General features: G+C 46.2%; 1 protein-coding gene across 1 annotated transcript; it reads left to right on the top strand.

The window, feature by feature from the left end:
• Positions 1-16,444, top strand: LOC140645722 (E3 ubiquitin-protein ligase RBBP6-like). The gene is made up of 11 exons (XM_072849186.1): positions 1-285; positions 3,860-3,999; positions 4,862-5,031; positions 5,775-5,878; positions 6,325-6,522; positions 6,776-6,837; positions 7,399-7,710; positions 8,334-8,387; positions 8,487-8,594; positions 16,061-16,239; positions 16,425-16,444. The coding sequence occupies exons 1-11, from the start codon at positions 1-3 to the stop codon at positions 16,442-16,444; spliced, it is 1,632 nt and encodes a 543-aa protein (XP_072705287.1).
• The last annotated feature ends 1,265 nt before the right edge of the window (positions 16,445-17,709 follow it).

Genomic DNA, 17,709 nt, shown 5'->3' with positions numbered 1-17,709 from the left:
ATGTCGTGCGTCCACTACAAGTTCTCCTCGAAGCTGAACTATGATACGGTCACCTTCAACGGCCTCCACATCTCCCTGTGCGAGCTCAAGCGCCAGATCATGATCCGCGAGAAGCTGAAGGCGACCCACTGCGACCTGCAGATCACCAATGCCCAGACCAAAGAAGGTGTGTGGGGGCAGCGGGTGTGGGGCCTCGGGGTCCGACTGACTGGCGGCATCACAGACCGCACCGCAGCAGCCCTGGCCTGTGGGAGCTGCACTCTGCTCTTTGTGGCTTGTCCCCACGTAGCGTGAGTCAGTCTGGGGCCCATCCTGCCAGCAGGCAGGGGACTGGGAGGGCAAGCGGTGCCGGGGATTAAGTGGTTTGGGAAGGGATAATGTGATTCGGCCACGATGGGTAGCTGTGACTTGTGTTGGGGGCCTCACAGAGCTGTTCTTCTGTAGTTGATGTTCTGACAGCTGCCTTCAGGTCTGTGTTTTAGACGCGAGCTAGGCGTAGAAGAATACGTGGTTGATGTACGATGTGTAGTGCTTACAAAAGTTTTGGTTTCCTGGAATTCTTCTAGGTAAAATGATAAGGAAATGTGGGAGGATATCTTATAATACCAAAGTTGCCAGATTTCTTTGAGATCTGGCGGAGAAAGCTGAAAGTGATGGAAATAGAACAGATGGCTAATTAGAAGAAAAAAATGGGTTTGGTGACTTAATTTTGTCTTCCACTTGTTTGACTCCACTGCACTGGAAAACCGGTTTAGTGGCTGTTGCAGAAACTGCTCACTAGCAACATTTTGGATGAAGAGTGTATCTGGGAGTTATAATCTATGCAGACCCTTTAAAGCCATCTTGTTCATGAGTATTCTCTGTATCTAAACTACACTTTGGAATTTCTTGTTAATATAACTCCTTTTCTACACCAAAGACATTGCCATTCAGGTGCTATTGAGCATCATTTCATCATTCGTTTCTAACCGTGGTGGGTTTTTTTACTGCTACTACGTGTTAACCATATCAGGGCAGTACTGAAGTTTTCTGGCAGAACATTTATGGTGACTATATGTAAGAAACGTTCTTAAAGAAGTCACAAATTCTTTTAAATCGAATAAATGGTGCTTGATTCTCAGAGATGATAATGGTTTCGTATTACTTAGTATGATGTTTCAGTTTGGTAACCTGCCATCGTGATAAGTTTGAAAGTGATGAAAGACGTTGGGATGTGACTTTTCAGAAAGACAGACTTGTAAAGTGTTTCCATTCCTTAAACATTAGATTTCTTTTTTTTTTTTCTTTTTTCCCCCCCCTGTGGTTCTGTTACACTGTAACAACAGTCTTTTCTTTCCAATGTGTACTAGTGGTTTTTGTTCTCTTCCTGTTTGATGTATTGAAACTTAAACAGAATAATATGTACGCTGCAGTAACTGCAACTTCAGCCCTCGCATTTAAAGTGGTTGCACCTAAAGCTCGCTGTTTATCTACAGATATTGAAACTATTTTCAGGAGAATGTCCGAGAAGAGGCTTAAGAGCACAATGTTAGGGGTCTTAGGGATGCCCTTGGATTGCATGACATGCGCAGGTAGAGATACATTTCAGCAGTCTTGAATTCTTCATGTAGTATTGAATACAGTTGTCAAGAGCTTTTGAAAAATGTCTAATTGGCTTTAAGGGCTTTGCTGCAGAAGGGTCTGTGAATTTTGTCTGCAGTTGCCAATGTACTTTCAGCTTCACAAGTGCTAGCAGGCTGAATGGCCACCTGTCCGCTGTCACTCCTGTAACAGTTGGGTCTGTGTAAAACAGAGCCTTAAAAGCAGAATGCTGGATGGTAATAAACTGTGATGGAGCCCGATTATTATCACCCGAAGAAAAAATGTTTTGAAATAGGCCAAACACCTGAATTCTGTTATAGCAGGTGAGGAACAGAAAGCAAAGTTGTAGAGGAACAATTTATGCTCCTAAATATGTTACCCCATAAAATGTTACTCTACTATACATACTACCAGTTTTGCACAGTGTGTGGCTTTGTTTACATACGTGATCAGAATGCAGTGAAGAAAAAGCATCTGCTTGGCTCGGTTCTGTTAAATGTGGTGTTGCCTACAGGTGAAGTCAAAGGAGGAGTATCTTTCATACCTTAAAGAGCATCACTCTTGTTTAACAGTGACAAGATCCTCCTCTAGGTAGGTTGTGTTGCACCTTGACCTTTGTAAAATGAGGATAAAATTTTAAACTTGGTATATGAGTGACACAGATGCTTATTGAAGCTTTTGTAAGGCTGTTTTCCATGTGAAAATGCAAAAATCCCTCAGTGGTTTTCAGAGCAAAGCTAGAGAATACATGTCAGTGTCAGATATATGTATGCCAAATTTGTGGTTGCTATGCATAGCCGTGAATTTCAGTTTTTATTAATCAGATATAGATGCTTCAACTCACCTTCAGAAGAGAAAGGGAAAAACTCAACCCGGATATTCTGCCTAAATGGGATGTTTGGAATTCTTACATGCGGACATAAAGTATTGTTTTTTTATAACTTTGTCTGTGCAGGAGTCCTGACTGAATGTTGCAATAATCTTGGAAAGAACAAAGTGAACCTTGAGTGAAGATGGCCTACTTGTTCAGATTTTTCCGAATAATCTAACCTTTTGCAGTTCAGGAACTGTTACTTTTCATACTGGAAATCTAGTAGTAGCAGCAATGCTAATATAAGCAAAAAGTAAACAGGACTGTAAATATCAGTGGAAAATAAATGATATGATGGACTCCTTTGAAGATGCTGTGAAGGCAAAATGGACGGTTAGGACCTATTTTAAAGGGTGGGGGGTGTGTGCGTCCTCTTCCGTGCTTGCTATAGAGGCACATTCTATAAAGGCAGAATTCCCTCCAAAGGCCTATGCTCAAGAATGATGCCTTTCAACTTGCCTCCTTTGAATTTGACCTGAATTTCTTGACCTGTCTTTTAGAAGAGATGTTCTCACAATATTGTGGAAGAACTGCAAACTCCAGAACTCAGGGTTTTGAGTACTCTTTCCTGCCCTGTAACATTCTGACACAAAACACTTGGAGAACGTGCTCTTCTGCTTCTCAGGCAAAATACAGAAAAAAAGAAAACAACCCAAACCGCAATGGGACTCTGGTCTTAATCCAGTGGTTTGTGATCTGGACCACAGAGAATAGGCTCTATGGCTCTGTTCAGCAGGTAGAAACAGCTGCTTTGGGCTTCTAGGACTGCAGCTGGCATGATCTCCCAGTTGTTTGTCTGGGCCTCAGTACTGTTTGAGCTCCTCCTCCATCACCGAGTTACTGGAAAGTTTTCTGGTTTTCACTCTTTCTGATGACAGTTCACATTTTTTAGTAATGCCTATAAAACGAAGGTGTTTCTGTTGACGCCATCTCTTGAATATTTGCCTGTTTTAACTACACCAGTCTCTGGCTGAGCATTCATGCCATTTGACCTAAGTCACTGAATGTATATGCATGAGGTAGGAATTCAGCCTTCGTATGGAGAGGGTGAATATAAGTTTCCCCAGTGAGTGATTCAGAGCACCGAATGAAGCTCTCGCTCGGAATTGCGCTTTGGAGGAGGAGCGGGTTTGTGTCTCTTGTCTGAGTGGGTGGTGAGCTAAGGGATATTTCACCCTTAGGGAACCTGAAGTGAAGCCAAAGCATGTGAATGAGTTCAAAACACTGCTCAAGTCTTTGGGACATCCTGGCTATATTCCTTTAGGAAAATAAGTATTTCAGTTGAGCAAGCCTGACGCTAGGTAAAAGGAGAGCCCTGAAGGTTTTTGCTGCCTAAAGTAATCATTGCAATGTCATTTGAAGTGTGGGTCTTAAGATGAGCTATGTCTGCATTTCTTTTCTTAACAGGACAAAAATGTTGAGCCTGTTCCCAGAATTAAAAAGAGCACAGGAATTCCCAGGAGCTTCATGATGGAGGTGAAAGACCCCACTACAAAGGGTGCCATGCTGACAAGCACTGGGAAATATGCAATACCAACTATTAGTGCGTAAGTATGGACTTAAGTGGACTGACCAAAAAGTGAACGAGAGAAACCACGCGTGAATGTCTGAGGGGCAATGCAGCCAAGTTGACCAGCCTCTGTAGTTACGGGGGAGGAAGCATTGTCATTGTCTCTTAACCATAAAATCCGTGATGCTTTCTCATATTACAATAGGGTGGTCCTACTGTTCACGCCCCTGGACCTGGGTTAAACTGGTGGTATGCTAAGAATCTGTATTTCTGCACAACATTTCAGTAGTGTTTACAGTGGAGTCGTTCTCTTTGAAAGCTCGTTTTGCTTCTGGTTTATGTTTCAAAGGCTTCTTGCAACATTTGTCAACTAGCAATTGGACTGAGATTTCCTCCCCCTCAGACTTTTATCAAGTAGTTGCTATAACCTAAGAAAATACTCCTGTGTGCTGACGAGAGTGGCGGCTTTAAAATGCACTTGGTAGCACCTCTGTTTTTCTGTCATGGATCTCCTTTTGTAGAAGCTGTAACATAGACTTCTTCCATTTGTAAAATGTCCTTACTCGGAGACTAACTTTATCCTGAGCCTGCAATTTACATTTACCCTCTGGCAAAGGAGAGGTGGGATCCTTCTCACCTGAGTTGTAGCTGTCAAACAATTGTTTTTCTAGTCTGAGCTAATTTCTTAGTTGATCCAAAGAATGGGAGAGTTCTGCAGAAGGAAAATTGTGTTGTGGCTATAGAAAAGTAGTTTAAACTAAATGCCTACATTGTAGAAGGCTGATGTGGAGGGAGGAGAACTGCAGCTGTTCTCTTCCTTTGATAGAATGCAAAGCTTGGAAGAGTTTTCCTTTACCCACGTTGAAGTTTTTCCTTTTTCCTTCCCCACCCCCCTCCAGGGAAGCTTATGCCAGAGGAAAGAAGGAGAAGCGTCCCTTTTTACCAGAGGAGCCGTCCTCCTCCTCCACAGATGACCCTATTCCGGAAGAGTTGTTATGTCTGCTTTGTAAAGAGTTAATGAGTGATGCAGCTGTTATTCCCTGCTGTGGAAACAGTTATTGTGATGACTGTAAGTGTTACTCCCACGTTTGTTAATTCAAAACATCACAGCTGATCTTCTGAAAGCAGAAAGAGGAGATAATGGCATGACTTTGTTACCAGCTCTATTTAATACTTAAGTATACCCTGAACAGGAAAGGACTCTTCTCGTAGAAATGGAAAAAAGAAAAAAAAAGCAGAAAGCTTGGTACCTAGTGAAAGCCTCTTTACATGTAGAAGGATGAGTAGGAGAAGAGTGCATAATTGTGCAGGTGATGACAGTATTAGATATCGAATGCATTTAGTTTGTCCACAGCCTTTCTCTCCTAAAAAACTGCATAGCCAACTCTGGTGACTTCCTGTGGTCTGCAGCAAACGCAGAGTTAGGCATTTAATCCACGTTCTTCTCCACGGGAGAGCTGGTTCAAACCTTCAGAACTCAAACCTACTCATGGTTTTTTGAGACGTGTTTTATTCATTAACCTGGAGGTTGGTGACTTCTCACTGTACTAGATAGTGGAAAGAAGACTAGTCGAAACATCGAGACACAGCCTACTCTACATCTTCAAATGTTGCAATAGTGCAATGTCAAGACTGTCTCGTTATTTGCTGCATACTAAAATTTTTTACACTATTGAACACGTATAGCTTCATGCTTTCCCTTCAAGACCATATTCACCCATTACCCATATATGTGTTTTTAGAATAGATTAGAACCCCCAAAATATCCTCTCTCTGGCTAAAAACTGTTTGGATGATTCTAAACATACACAGGTATTAGAACAGCATTACTGGAATCTGAGGAACACACATGCCCAACGTGTCATCAGAGTGATGTTTCTCCGGATGCTTTAATTGCCAACAAGGCCCTACGCAAGGTAAGGTGATGACTTTTACGTCAACTGTTTGTAAGAAAAGTCTATTTGTAAAAAGCTGAAAGGGAAGAAAAGACTAATTTACACCTCCTTAAGCAAAGCCAAGTTGAAGAAGGCTAAATGTACCTTTCAAGTACATTACGTGTTGTTCCAGAAGCTTACAGCTCTTTAGAGACAATCTGGCACATGCAGGTCACACTTTTGTTTAACATGCTTGCCTCACTTTCAATTTCGGTGTTAACATTGAGGTACTTTAAATGCAGATACTCTGAGTTACCAGTCATTGATATCGGTGTTTAATGTGATGTGTTCATAGATCTGTATGTTGATTTATTTAGGCTTGATAGCATTTCCCGGAGTACACAAGTCATTTTACTCTGTGGAGGCTTTTGTTCATCTATCTACTGAAGTTTCATATTGCATTTTTGTAAATGTTTTTCTGCCTCTAGGCTGTGAACAACTTCAGAAATGGAACTGGCTACACCAAAAGGCTGCGCAAGCAGCTTCAGCAGCAACAGCAGCAGCTGCCACCACCGCCACCACCTCCAGCACCGGTAATGACTGTTGTCCCTCCTGCTGCTCTGGTGACTGCCGCTGAACACTCCAAGTCTTCCCCTGGGTCACTCAGCGGTGTGTTGGAAGAGAAGGTAAGTTTTATTTCAACATCTGCAGTGATTCGTGTATCTTAGTAGAGCTGATTTTCCAACTCCTTGCTTTTATTCACACGGGCTGTCAGGTTCCTCTACTAAGACATCCGGCATTTGCACGTCTTTTGGGCCTCCAAGGACAATCAATATCCACAAGTGGTAAGTAACTATAACTGTAGAATTTCTTTTAAAAAAATGATCTTCAGATAAACTGAATGGGATTTTTTTCTTTTTCCTCTCCCCACTCCAAAAGGGCATCCAAGGGGAGGCAGTACAATTCGCTCAGCCGGTGGCAGACCAGGCTGGGAACTGTAAGTATGCCACAGAAGTTCAATATATTACTACTTGTAACCTGTTAAACGAGGCCGTAACACATAACTCACGCAACAGCTGGTTTCTAATGAAATAAGTATGCCCAGAGAGTTGCTGACCACAGAAGTGGTAATTAATTTTAACAACATAGGCAGCATACGTGGAAGAAGTTAGCAGAAGTTTGAGAGAAGTTTAATTAATATCCGTGCAGTCCTTTGAAGATCAGCAGTGTGAAGTATGAAGCGTCTCCAGGAGTGGCAGAGACGCGGTGGGCACTTGGTACATGGGAGGTGGGAGTCTCTTAAGCAGGGGCAGCCTCCATCCAGAGTCGCAAAGCTGAGTATAAGGAGAGAAGACTGAGGGAACTGTTGGGGGGGAGGATGTGGAAGGCAAGTCTGAGGATCAAGAAATGAGTGTCATCTCAAATGAACAGAAAGCAGGGAGAAAAATGCTGAAGCTGGGAACAAGGAGTGCTCGCCACCATGCTCCCGCTTCCTTCGCTTTCCTCTTGAAAATCAGGGCAGAGCGTAACAAACAGTGACACGTGTTTGGGGGTTTCTTTAGAAGTTCAAATCGAGGACGCCCACGCAGTGAACGTACCCAAAGGCCTCAGGCCCCAACACTACCAACATCCACACCAGCCTTTGTGCCTGTGCCTCCACCTCCCTTGTCTCCTCCACCACCCCATGCACTTCCTCTTCCTCCGGGGGTACCAGCACCACAGTTCCCTCCTCAGTTTGCACCTGGTCAGCCTCCATCTGCTGGGTACACTGTCCCCCCTCCAGGATATCCCCCAGCTCCTGCACACAGGTCATCAGCTTGGGTACCAACAGCAGTACCCACGGCTCATTCAAATACCATCCCAACAACACACGCACCTCCTTCACAGATTCACAGAATCATAGAATCATTTAGCTTGGAAAAGAGCTTTAAGATCGTTGAGTCCAATCGTAAACCTAAGACTGCCAAGTCCGCTACTAAACCATGTCCCTAAGCACCACGTCTACGTGTCTTTGAAATACCTCCAGGGATGGTGACTCAAGCGCTTCCCTGGCAGCCTGTTCCAGGGCTTGATCACCCTTTTGGTGAAGAAATTTTTCCTAATACCCAATCTAAACCTCCGCTGGCGCAACTTGAGGCCATTGCCTCTTGTCCTATCACTTGATACTTGGGAGAAGAGCCCGACACCCATCTCACTACAATCTCCGTTCAGGGCGTTGTAGAGAGCGATGAGGTCTCCCCTCAGCCGCCTTTTCTCCAGGCTAAACAACCCCAGTTCCCTCAGCTGCTCCTCACAGGACTTGTGCTCCAGACCCTTCACCAGCTTCGTTGCTCTTCTTTGGATGCGTTCCGGACCCTCAATGTCTTCCTTGTAGTGAGGGGCCCAACACTGAACACAGGATTCGAGGTGCGGCCTCACCAGTGCCGAGTACAGGGGGACAATCACTTCCCTAGTCCTGCTGCCCACCCTATTTCTGACACAAGCCAGGATGCTCTTGGCCTCCCTTATGTAGGGAGGAGTTTTACGGAGAAAAACGGAGACTTGAAGAGGAGTAAGTATTTGGCTCAATGAAGTTGCGTTGTTTTTCATTTTTGTCTTTCGATAGCATATCGGACTGCAGTTACACGGAGGTGCAAAAAGAAAGAAGGAGAAAGAAAGAAAAGAGAAAGTCCAAACCTGATGAGTTTATAACTGATTTTGCTGAGGAAGTGATGGGGTATAAAAGGATTAAACAGGAGCGCAGGCGATCGTTTTCCAGGTAACTGCTTTACATGTCTGTAACGGAGAAGCAGATTGTCCAGAAGAATCAGGAGGAGTTCCTCCGCTCCACCTCTCTAACCAAGAGTCGTAACCTTCGTTCTAGGTCCAGGTCACCCCCAGAGAGAAGATACCATGCCCGGTCAAGGTCTCCAGTATTTAGAGAGCAGTCTCCCACTAAACGGACTCTACCTCAAGGGGACGGAGGAAGCGAGTATTTTAATTAGGTGGTTTAGTTAGGACTAATTAACGTAAATGAAAGACGAAGCAAAAACATTCCCTTCTTGTTTGCTCTGACTGTCCCTGACTGGGGCTGTGGGTAGCCATAGGGAGGGTGGAAGCCTTGCGTCTCTCTTTACAAGTCCTCTCTCTCTCTCACTGTAGAAGCACTGCAGCTTCGGGTGCTCCTAGTGTTGGAGACACAATTAGCTTTATTCTTACAGCTACCTCAGGTCTTGGTCTAAAGTGTCGCCCTTTTGTTTTGGTTGGTTTGTGTTTTTAATACACATATTTCTGTATGTATTTCAAAGCAGAACCTGGATCTTAGTGCGGTAGGAATAAAGCACTGGGAAGCAGCAAAATAAAATTAGTGAAGGTTTGTTTCAAAAGGATGCATGAAAGCTTTTTTTCTGCATGTTTCTTTATTGTCTTGCTCTTATGTTAGCTGTCGTTCTACGCTTCCAAAGTTGTGCTGCTGTCCTCCTGTTACTACAGCCAAAGCAAGACAGTGGACCCTTTTTGCTTTAGCATTGGTGTTTCAGTAACTGCAAGGATCTCTAGTTGGTATTTGTCCTTGGAGGCTGCAGAAGTGCAGAGAGTCATGCCCATTGTTTTAGCTCCGTCAAGCACAACTGTGATCTTTCCTGGCTGAATTTTTAGTGTAGCCAAGCTGTGGGGTTTTAGGAAACCACTGTAATGTACACGTAGCACTCCCCCAGTGAGATTAGCCTTTTCCTCCTCTTTTCTGTCCCCTTTCCCACTTGCTTTGTGTCGGTTTTTGTTTAGTCTTCTGTTTGCAATGGGAGTTAATACATTGACGGTCGATGATGGGGTTTGGGGTTTGGTTTTTGGTTTTTTGGGTTTTTTTCCGGTTCTTCTGCAGTATTATCTCTAGGGTTGTACACAATTTTCGTGGAGCTGTTGTTTCTACTTCACCAATTGGAGGGACTGGCAGGAAATACAAAAATACAAGAACTAATTAGCAGTTTATGACCTGTTCTGTTTCAGTTACTGGTCTATCCTGGACTATTTAATGCTAGACGCCAACAGAGAGCTTTCCCAATTTCCTATTTGCTTCTGAAAAACCACCAAACGGTCGTGGTTGTGCCTGCCATGAGAGAACATAGGCCTGTTTTTCCACGTGTAGAAAAGAGTGGCATATGGAGCATGAAGCTTCAAAATCCTTGATGAGACTTCCTTTTTACCAGAACTAGGTACAAAATGTTCTGAAAAGAAGGAAAGGTGAATCTTCTGGTAAGACTTGCCATGGAAAGAAGCTCTCTTTGTCCAGGTCTGGGTGTTCCTCTCCAAAGGCACATTTTCAAGAACTTTTTAGTTAGTGATACAGATGTGCTTTCCTAAACGCAGAGAGAAGGAATGACTAACTGGAGTGAGGCATCACCTTCTGCATGTAGATATTTTTCCCCAGAGCCTACTAACGCTGCTCCCCTGAATTCTTCCACTACGTTAGGCAATAAAGGACAAGAGCTTTTTCCAAGGAAGGGTTTGAATCTCTCTTCTGATCAATTTAGTGACCTCTTGAGGAGAGCTGTTTGGATAGTATGGCCTGTGGTCTAATACAATACAGGAAAGGAGTTTTCTCAGGTTTTGGAGGCTCCTCTGTCACGGTAAACACCTTTATTTCAACAATGGGCATTTTTAAGCTTATTGAGAGGAGGGGCAGAGTTCCTGTTTCAGGGCTGCTATGCCTGCGCTTTGTTTTGACAGGCAACTACTGTGTTCATAAAAGCACAGCCATGTGCATTTGTAAATGATGAGGCATTAACTGATTAATTTACAAATGACATGGAAAATATGTTTCCTGTAGTGCTGCTGCCTTCTCAAATCAGATTAAATACTTTTTTCAATCCTTTCTAGCTGAAAATGGACAGCTTCCTTAGCCCTTGGACTTTTAAGCAGTTGTGAGCATTTGACAAGGGTCCCTCTCGGAGATATTCTGCAGCAATAAGTTGATCTCAGGCGGGTCTGGCATCTTAGTTCAGGAAAGCCAACTATGCTAAAGGACAGCACTGAAAAATACCGTGAAGCCCTATGGAAACTGATGCGGCGTGATGATGGCTAAGCGCTAGAATAAGGCTGGCGGGCTGTACTGCTCTAATAGAAAAAGGCTCCAGCTGATCTCAGTGCTGTTTCCATGATCCTTTAAGTGCCTTTTATGTCACCTGGAAACCCACTGCGAGATTGATTTTTGGAACACCCTAAATGCACGGAACAATAACAGTATCTCTCACTATCGCCATGGACAAGTTACTTGCAATCTCACATCCACACCCCCTCAACTCCCAAATGTCCCCATATACAATTCCTTCCTCCATTTTCCAAATGGCCCTGAAGGAGGGGGAAAAGAAAAAAGTTAACTGAATCTCAGTAACCCAGATTATTTTCTTCTCCTGGAATGTGCAAAATCATTTGGAAGGTAGTAAAAAAGCCTTCCAAATCTTTCTTCTCATGTCGCAGACTTATTTTGCTTCTAAAACACCAGAGGAAAAAGACAACACAGACAATACCACATATTCGATACAAGACCTTCAATCCATACGAGACAATAAAGACCACACCGTACATAACGTACCATACATACAATACAATACACACAATACAATAGGAAATACAATATAAACAATTGATACCGCGTTCACAGAGAACAAATGGTGCCCTTCTTACTGTAGCGACATAATCAAGTTTGGAATACTTTGTGAGCAGATGGTTTCAAAATTTGCTCTTTGTGATTAGATAGAAGGGGGTCTTGAGACACTATATCCTTGGGTAGAATAGATAGAAGCCAGTCCTGAGACACTGTATGCTTGAGTAGAATAGATAAAGGAAAAGGGTGGTAGAATAAGTTGGGTTTGTATATGCAAGAACGGTGTAACCGAGCCAAAACCGACCTGAGCGTGCACGGAAACGGAGTTCAACCAGCGGACACGGTGAGGAAGACTATCGATGACTGCGAGAGGACCCTGGAAGACCACCAGAGGACAGGAATGCGCAGGCATCAGGGACATTGACATATATGAATGAGTTCTAGGAAATAGTAGGAATGTGGTAATCATTTCCCAAAAATCTAAGGAAGATATATATTTTGATTGTCTATCATTTCTGTAGTTGTGCAATTCGGCGTGCACATTAGGTGGAGCGATCCCCTGTGCTCCTGGTGCCGCAATAAAGAACGCCTGCATTCTAAAACTCCAAATTGAGTTTTAGAGGGTTCTTCTTTTGCCGACTTAGGGTATCACAATGCACATGATACATACAATACAATACATTCAATACGATCCATACAGTACCTACCAGACCATACCATAAAATACATACAAGAAATACTTTACCATACGATAAAAGACAACACATACAATCCATATAACACAATGGAATACAAAATGCAATTAAAAAATACAGTACATACAATACAATACATACAATACCATACATACAATACCATGGATTAAAACATACAATGCAAAACATACAAAACAGGTACAAAACAAGCAACACATACAACATGTGCCATGCAACACCTGCCACAGAATACACACCAGGCACACAATACACACGAAAATACAATATAAAGTGCAACACAATTCACAGTGCAACACACACTGCACCACCGGATACATTGCACTGCCCTTTACAGCACATGCAATAGGTACCATACCATAGCATACCTTACAAATACAATAAATACCAAACCATACACAACAACACAACACACGCAAAACATACAATATAGACAATGCAACCCATCCCATACCACAGATACCATACCATACCATAGAAACCACAAAACAATAACTACAATACAATAAAGAGATTTCAATAAAGACAATACAATAAACAGAAACCAGGTGGATGATTTGCTCTGCATGGTGGCAGAGCTACGGGAGGAGGTAGAAAGGTTACAGAGCATCAGGGAGGCTGAGACAGAGACAGACTGGTGGTGCCCTGCTCTGCCCCCCGAGACAGGAACAGGAGCAGCAGCAGCCACCAGTAAGAACCCACGATCAAGGGGATCCTGTACCCCCCCCACCGGGCTGAGGGCAGCAGCTCTATTACCCTCTACTGCTCTTCCATGTGGGGGGCGATGAAGCTGCAACACGAAGTCCTAGGGCAATCAAAAGAGACCTCAGGGCCTTGGGACGGCTGGTAAGAGACTCCGGAGCACAGGTTATTTTCTCCTCTCTCCTTCCAGTTGTGGGCAGTGACACTAGAAGGAACAGAGGTACCCAATCTATTCACTCATGGCTCCGTGGCTGGTGTCATTGCCTCGGATTTGGTTTTTTTTATAACGGGATGGCCTACACAGCACTGGGTTTGCTGGCGTCTGATGGGATTCATCCTTCTCAAAGGGGAAAGAGAATCTTTGCTCAGGAGCTTGCAGGGCTCATCGACAGAGCTTTAAACTAGACTCGAAGGGGGAGGGGAGTAATATCAGGCTTGGTCATGAGAAGCTGAGGGACGACGTGCCACAGTTAGAGGGAGCGGGTGCCAGCGAGGGCACTCAGCCTGTGTCTCTGAGATGTGCTGGGTACACTGGGGCACGGCTGAAGTTGAACAGAGTTGAGCTAGGGGATACGGAGGCAATAGGAGCCAAGAGGGAAACGCCAGTGAAACCCCTCAAAGCCCATAAGGGGTGTTCCTCTGCGAAGGAGACACGGATGACAGCCCAGCTGAAGTGCCTCTACACCATTGCACGCAGCATGGGCAACAAGCAGGAGGAGCTGGAAGCCATTGTACATCAGGAAAACGATGATATGGTTGCCATCACGGATGGGATGGCATGGTGGGATGACTCGCACAACTGGAGTGCGGCAATGGATGGCTATACACTCTTCAGGAGGGATAGGCGAGGCAGGAGAGGCGGTGGGGTAGCCCTATACGTTAGGGAGTGTCTGGATAGTTTAGAGCTTAATGATGGTGACTGTAGGGTGGAGTGTGTCTATGGGTAAGAATCAGGGGGAAGGCCAACAAGGCAGATGTTGTGGTGGGAGTCTGTTACAGACCACCCAAGCAGGATGAGGAGACAGATGAACTATTCTATAAGCAGCTGGGAGAAGCCTCACGATCGCTAGCCCTTGTTCTTGTGGGGGACTTCAACCTACCGGCTGTCCGCTGGAAATACAATACAGCAGAGAGGAAACAGTCTAGGAGGTTCCGGGAGCGTGTGGCAGAGAACTTCCTGACACAGCTGGTGAGGGAGCCAACTGGGGAAGGGGCCCCGCTGGACCTCTTGTTCACAAACAGAGAAGGACTTGTGAGCCATGTGATGGCTGGAGGCCATCTTGGGCAGATGATCACGAAATGATAGAGTTTTTGATACGTGGAGAAGCGGCAAGGGGAGGTCAGCAAAACTGCCACCTTAGACTTCCGGAGGGCACTTTGGCCTGTTTAGGAGACGGGTCGAGAGAGTCCCCTGGGAGGCAGCCCTAAAGGGCCAAGGGGTCCAGGAAGGCTGGACATTCCTTAAGGAGGAAGTCCTAAAGGCACAAGAGCAGGCTGTCCCCAGGTGCCGAAAGATGAGCCGGCGGGGAAGAAGACCGGCCTGGCTGAATAGAGAGCTTTGGCTAGAACTCAGGAAAAAGAGGAGAGTCTACGACCTCTGGAAGAAGGTGCAGGCAACTCAGGAGGACTACAAAGGTGTAGCAAGGTTGTGCAGGGAGAAAATTAGAAGGGCCAAAGCTGAGCTAGAGCTCAATCTGGCTACTGCCGTAAAAGACAACAAAAAATACCTCTTCAGATACATTAGCAGCAAAAGGAGAGCTAAGGAGAATCTCCAGCCCCTAACAGATGGGGGAGGGATCACAGTGACCAAGGCTGAGGAAAAGGCTGAGGTACTTAATGCCTTCTTTGCCTCAGTCTTTAATAGCAGGGCCAATTGTTCTCTGGGTACCCAGCCCCCGGAGTCGGAAGAGAGGGACAGGGACCAGAATGGAGCCCCCATAATCCAGGGGGAAACAGTTAGTGACCTGCTGCACCACTTAGACACTCACAAGTCTATGGGGCCTGATGAGATCCATGCGAGAGTACGGAAGGAACTGGCAGAAGTGCTCACCAAGCCCCTTTCCGTCATTTACCAGCAGTCCTGGCTAACTGGGGAGGTCCCAGCTGACTGGAGATTAGCAAATGTGACACCCGTCTACAAGAAGGGCCGGAAGGAGGACCCGGGGAACTACAGGCCTGTCAGCCTGACCTCGGTACCGGGGAAGCTGATGGAGCAGATCATCCTGAGTGCCATCACACGGCATGTAGAGGATAACCAAGGGATCAAGCCCAGCCAGCATGGGTTCAGGAAAGGCAGGTCCTGCTTGACCAACCTGATCTCCTTCTACGACAAGGTGACCCGCCTAGTGGATGAGGGAAAGGCTGTGGATGTTGTCTATCTAGACTTCAGTAAAGCCTTTGACACAGTTTCCCACAGCTTTCTCCTGGAGAAACTGGCTGCTCATGGCTTGGACGGGTGTCCTCTTCGCTGGGTAAAGAACTGTTTGGATGGCCGGGCCCAAAGAGTGGTGGTGAATGGAGTTTACTCCAGTTGGCGGCCGGTCACAAGCGGTGTTCCCCAGGGCTCTGTGTTGAGGCCAGTTCTGTTTACTGTCTTTATCAATGATCTGGACGAAGAGATCGAGTGCACCTTCAGTAAGTTTGCAGATGACACCAAGTTGTGCGGGAGTGTTGATCTGCTGGAGGGGAGGAAGGCTCTGCAGAGGGACCTGGACAGGCTGGATCGATGGGCTGGGGCCACTTGTATGGGGTTCGACAAGGTTCAGTGCCAGGTCCTGCACTTGGGCCACAGCAACCCCATGCAACGCTACAGGCGTGGGGAAGAGTGGCTGGAAAGCTGCCTGGCAGAGAAGGACCTGGGGGTGTTGGTCGACAGCCGCCTGAATATGAGCCAGCAGTGTGCCCAGGTGGCCAAGAAAGCCAATGGCATCCTGGCTTGTATCAAAAATAGTGTGGCCAGCAGGAGTAGGGCAATGATCGTGCCCCTGTACTTGGCACTGGTGAGGCCACACCTCGAATGCTGTGTTCAGTTCTGGGCCCCTCACTACAAGAGAGACATTGAGGGGCTGGCGTGTGTCCAGAGAAGGGCAACGAAGCTGGTGAAGGGTCCAAACTATACGATTCTGTGATTCTGTGGTACCAGCATCACCACCCCGGTACCAGCATCACTGTCAGTGAGCTGGATCCAGCCCCGGGAAGGAGCCGCAGCTGCCCTGCGGGGCCATGCAGGGACTGGCTGAACGCGAAACCTCAGCCTGCGCCTGGCCAGCGAGCGGGCATCGCTGGCTGGGGTTTGCACGCTGAGATCCCGGAGCTGGCGCTGCACCAGCTGCCCAGCTCGCTCGTCCCCCTCTATGGCCTCATCCAGCGCTGCCTGGACCTCATCCAGCAAAACCCCCTGCCCACAGGTGAGCCCCGAGCCGGTGTCACGAAAAATTTGCAACCGGCCTGTACCAGCCGAGGCGAGAGGCCAGGACGCAAAGTATAGAATTGCAAGGGCAAAGATTTTTTCATGCGCATGCTGTGTCACAGCCCAACTGGGGCACCCCGAATGTGCTTTTACACAGGGTTCTTATACCCTTCAATCGTTCAGGTACAAAACTACTTGACTAATCACAAGCACCCCGCACTAACGGTTAGTAATCATAGTCACATAGACGTCAGGCCTTAGCATGAGCTGTGTGTTAGCCACAACCCGAGAGGGAATTGAGCGAACACTCGTACTCCAGAGGTCCTGTCCAACTTCCACCCTCTGCTGTGGTTTGACTCCTAAAGCAGTTTGACTCCTAAAGGTTTGACTCCGGTGCTGTGGTTTGACTCCTAAAGCACCGGAACTCAGCCCTGCTGCCCGCTGGAAAGGACTCTGGGTCAAGGCATGGTCCCAAACTCCTCCCCTAGGATTCATCACAAAATCCCATCTACCTCCTCCAGACTATCCTATGGCAGACACAGTCAGAAGACAGAAAAGGTCATTTTATTCTGGTCATCAAGTGTGGGGGCCCAGAATTCACAGCGGTTCAGCCAGAGAAAGTGAATTGGCACCTGCAACGAAAGAGTCAGAAAGCACTGGTCAAACCATAAAGGCAGGAAGAGGCATGGTTTTGTTCCCCTTTCTTTGGGAAACAGAGTTTACAAGGAATGGTTGAAAACCCTGAAGAGATAACTATTGCTGGCTTGGACTACAGGATGGCTGGACTGGCTGAGAGCAGTGTTCAGAGCTGTGGAAGACAGACAGCAGAGCCTGGTACACACCTGGGCTTCTTGACCTTCTGGACCTTCCTGGACGTTTTCGGTTGTCAGTCCGCAAAACGTTTTCTCTCTTCCTCCTTTTCCTTTCTGTTTGGCTTTCGCTCTCCTCTCCCCAGGCCTGTTTTCTCTTTCTGGTTCTTTGGTCCTTGTTGTCCTGCGGAGAGCCTGCAAACCTTTCCGTCCCACCGTGTTCTTAGATAGGTAAAGCCATGACCCACTTGAGTCAGTTCTTACTTTAACCAAAGCAAGCTCCTTTTACCTTCTTTCCTCCAAAAGGCTCGCCAGTTCTTCCGGGCATACCAGGGACCCTGCGGCGCTCTTGGGGGCGGTTGGAGGCAAAGCTTGAGGTGCCTACAACAGAGATGTTGGAGTTAACAGGTGGCAAGAGGCAGCCTGGAGTAGTAAGCAACTGTTTGCCAAATTGCCACCTGAGCTCTGCAGAGAAGATCCCTTTGGCGTCATTCACATTTCGCACAGTCCACTCCCAACACCCCCACCCCAAATACACTTCAGGAAGCTCTGATGAAGTAGGAACCCAGCCAAACTCCTCTGAAGTTGGCAGCTACTCCCCTCTGTCTTTTTCTAGGTGTTCTGTAGGTGGTTTCTTTGATTAAGCACCTGCCTAATGC

This window comes from Ciconia boyciana, unplaced genomic scaffold (assembly GCF_034638445.1).
Source record: "Ciconia boyciana unplaced genomic scaffold, ASM3463844v1 HiC_scaffold_37, whole genome shotgun sequence".
Classification (NCBI taxonomy): domain Eukaryota; kingdom Metazoa; phylum Chordata; class Aves; order Ciconiiformes; family Ciconiidae; genus Ciconia; species Ciconia boyciana.
This window is presented reverse-complemented; position numbering and strand designations above follow the sequence as displayed.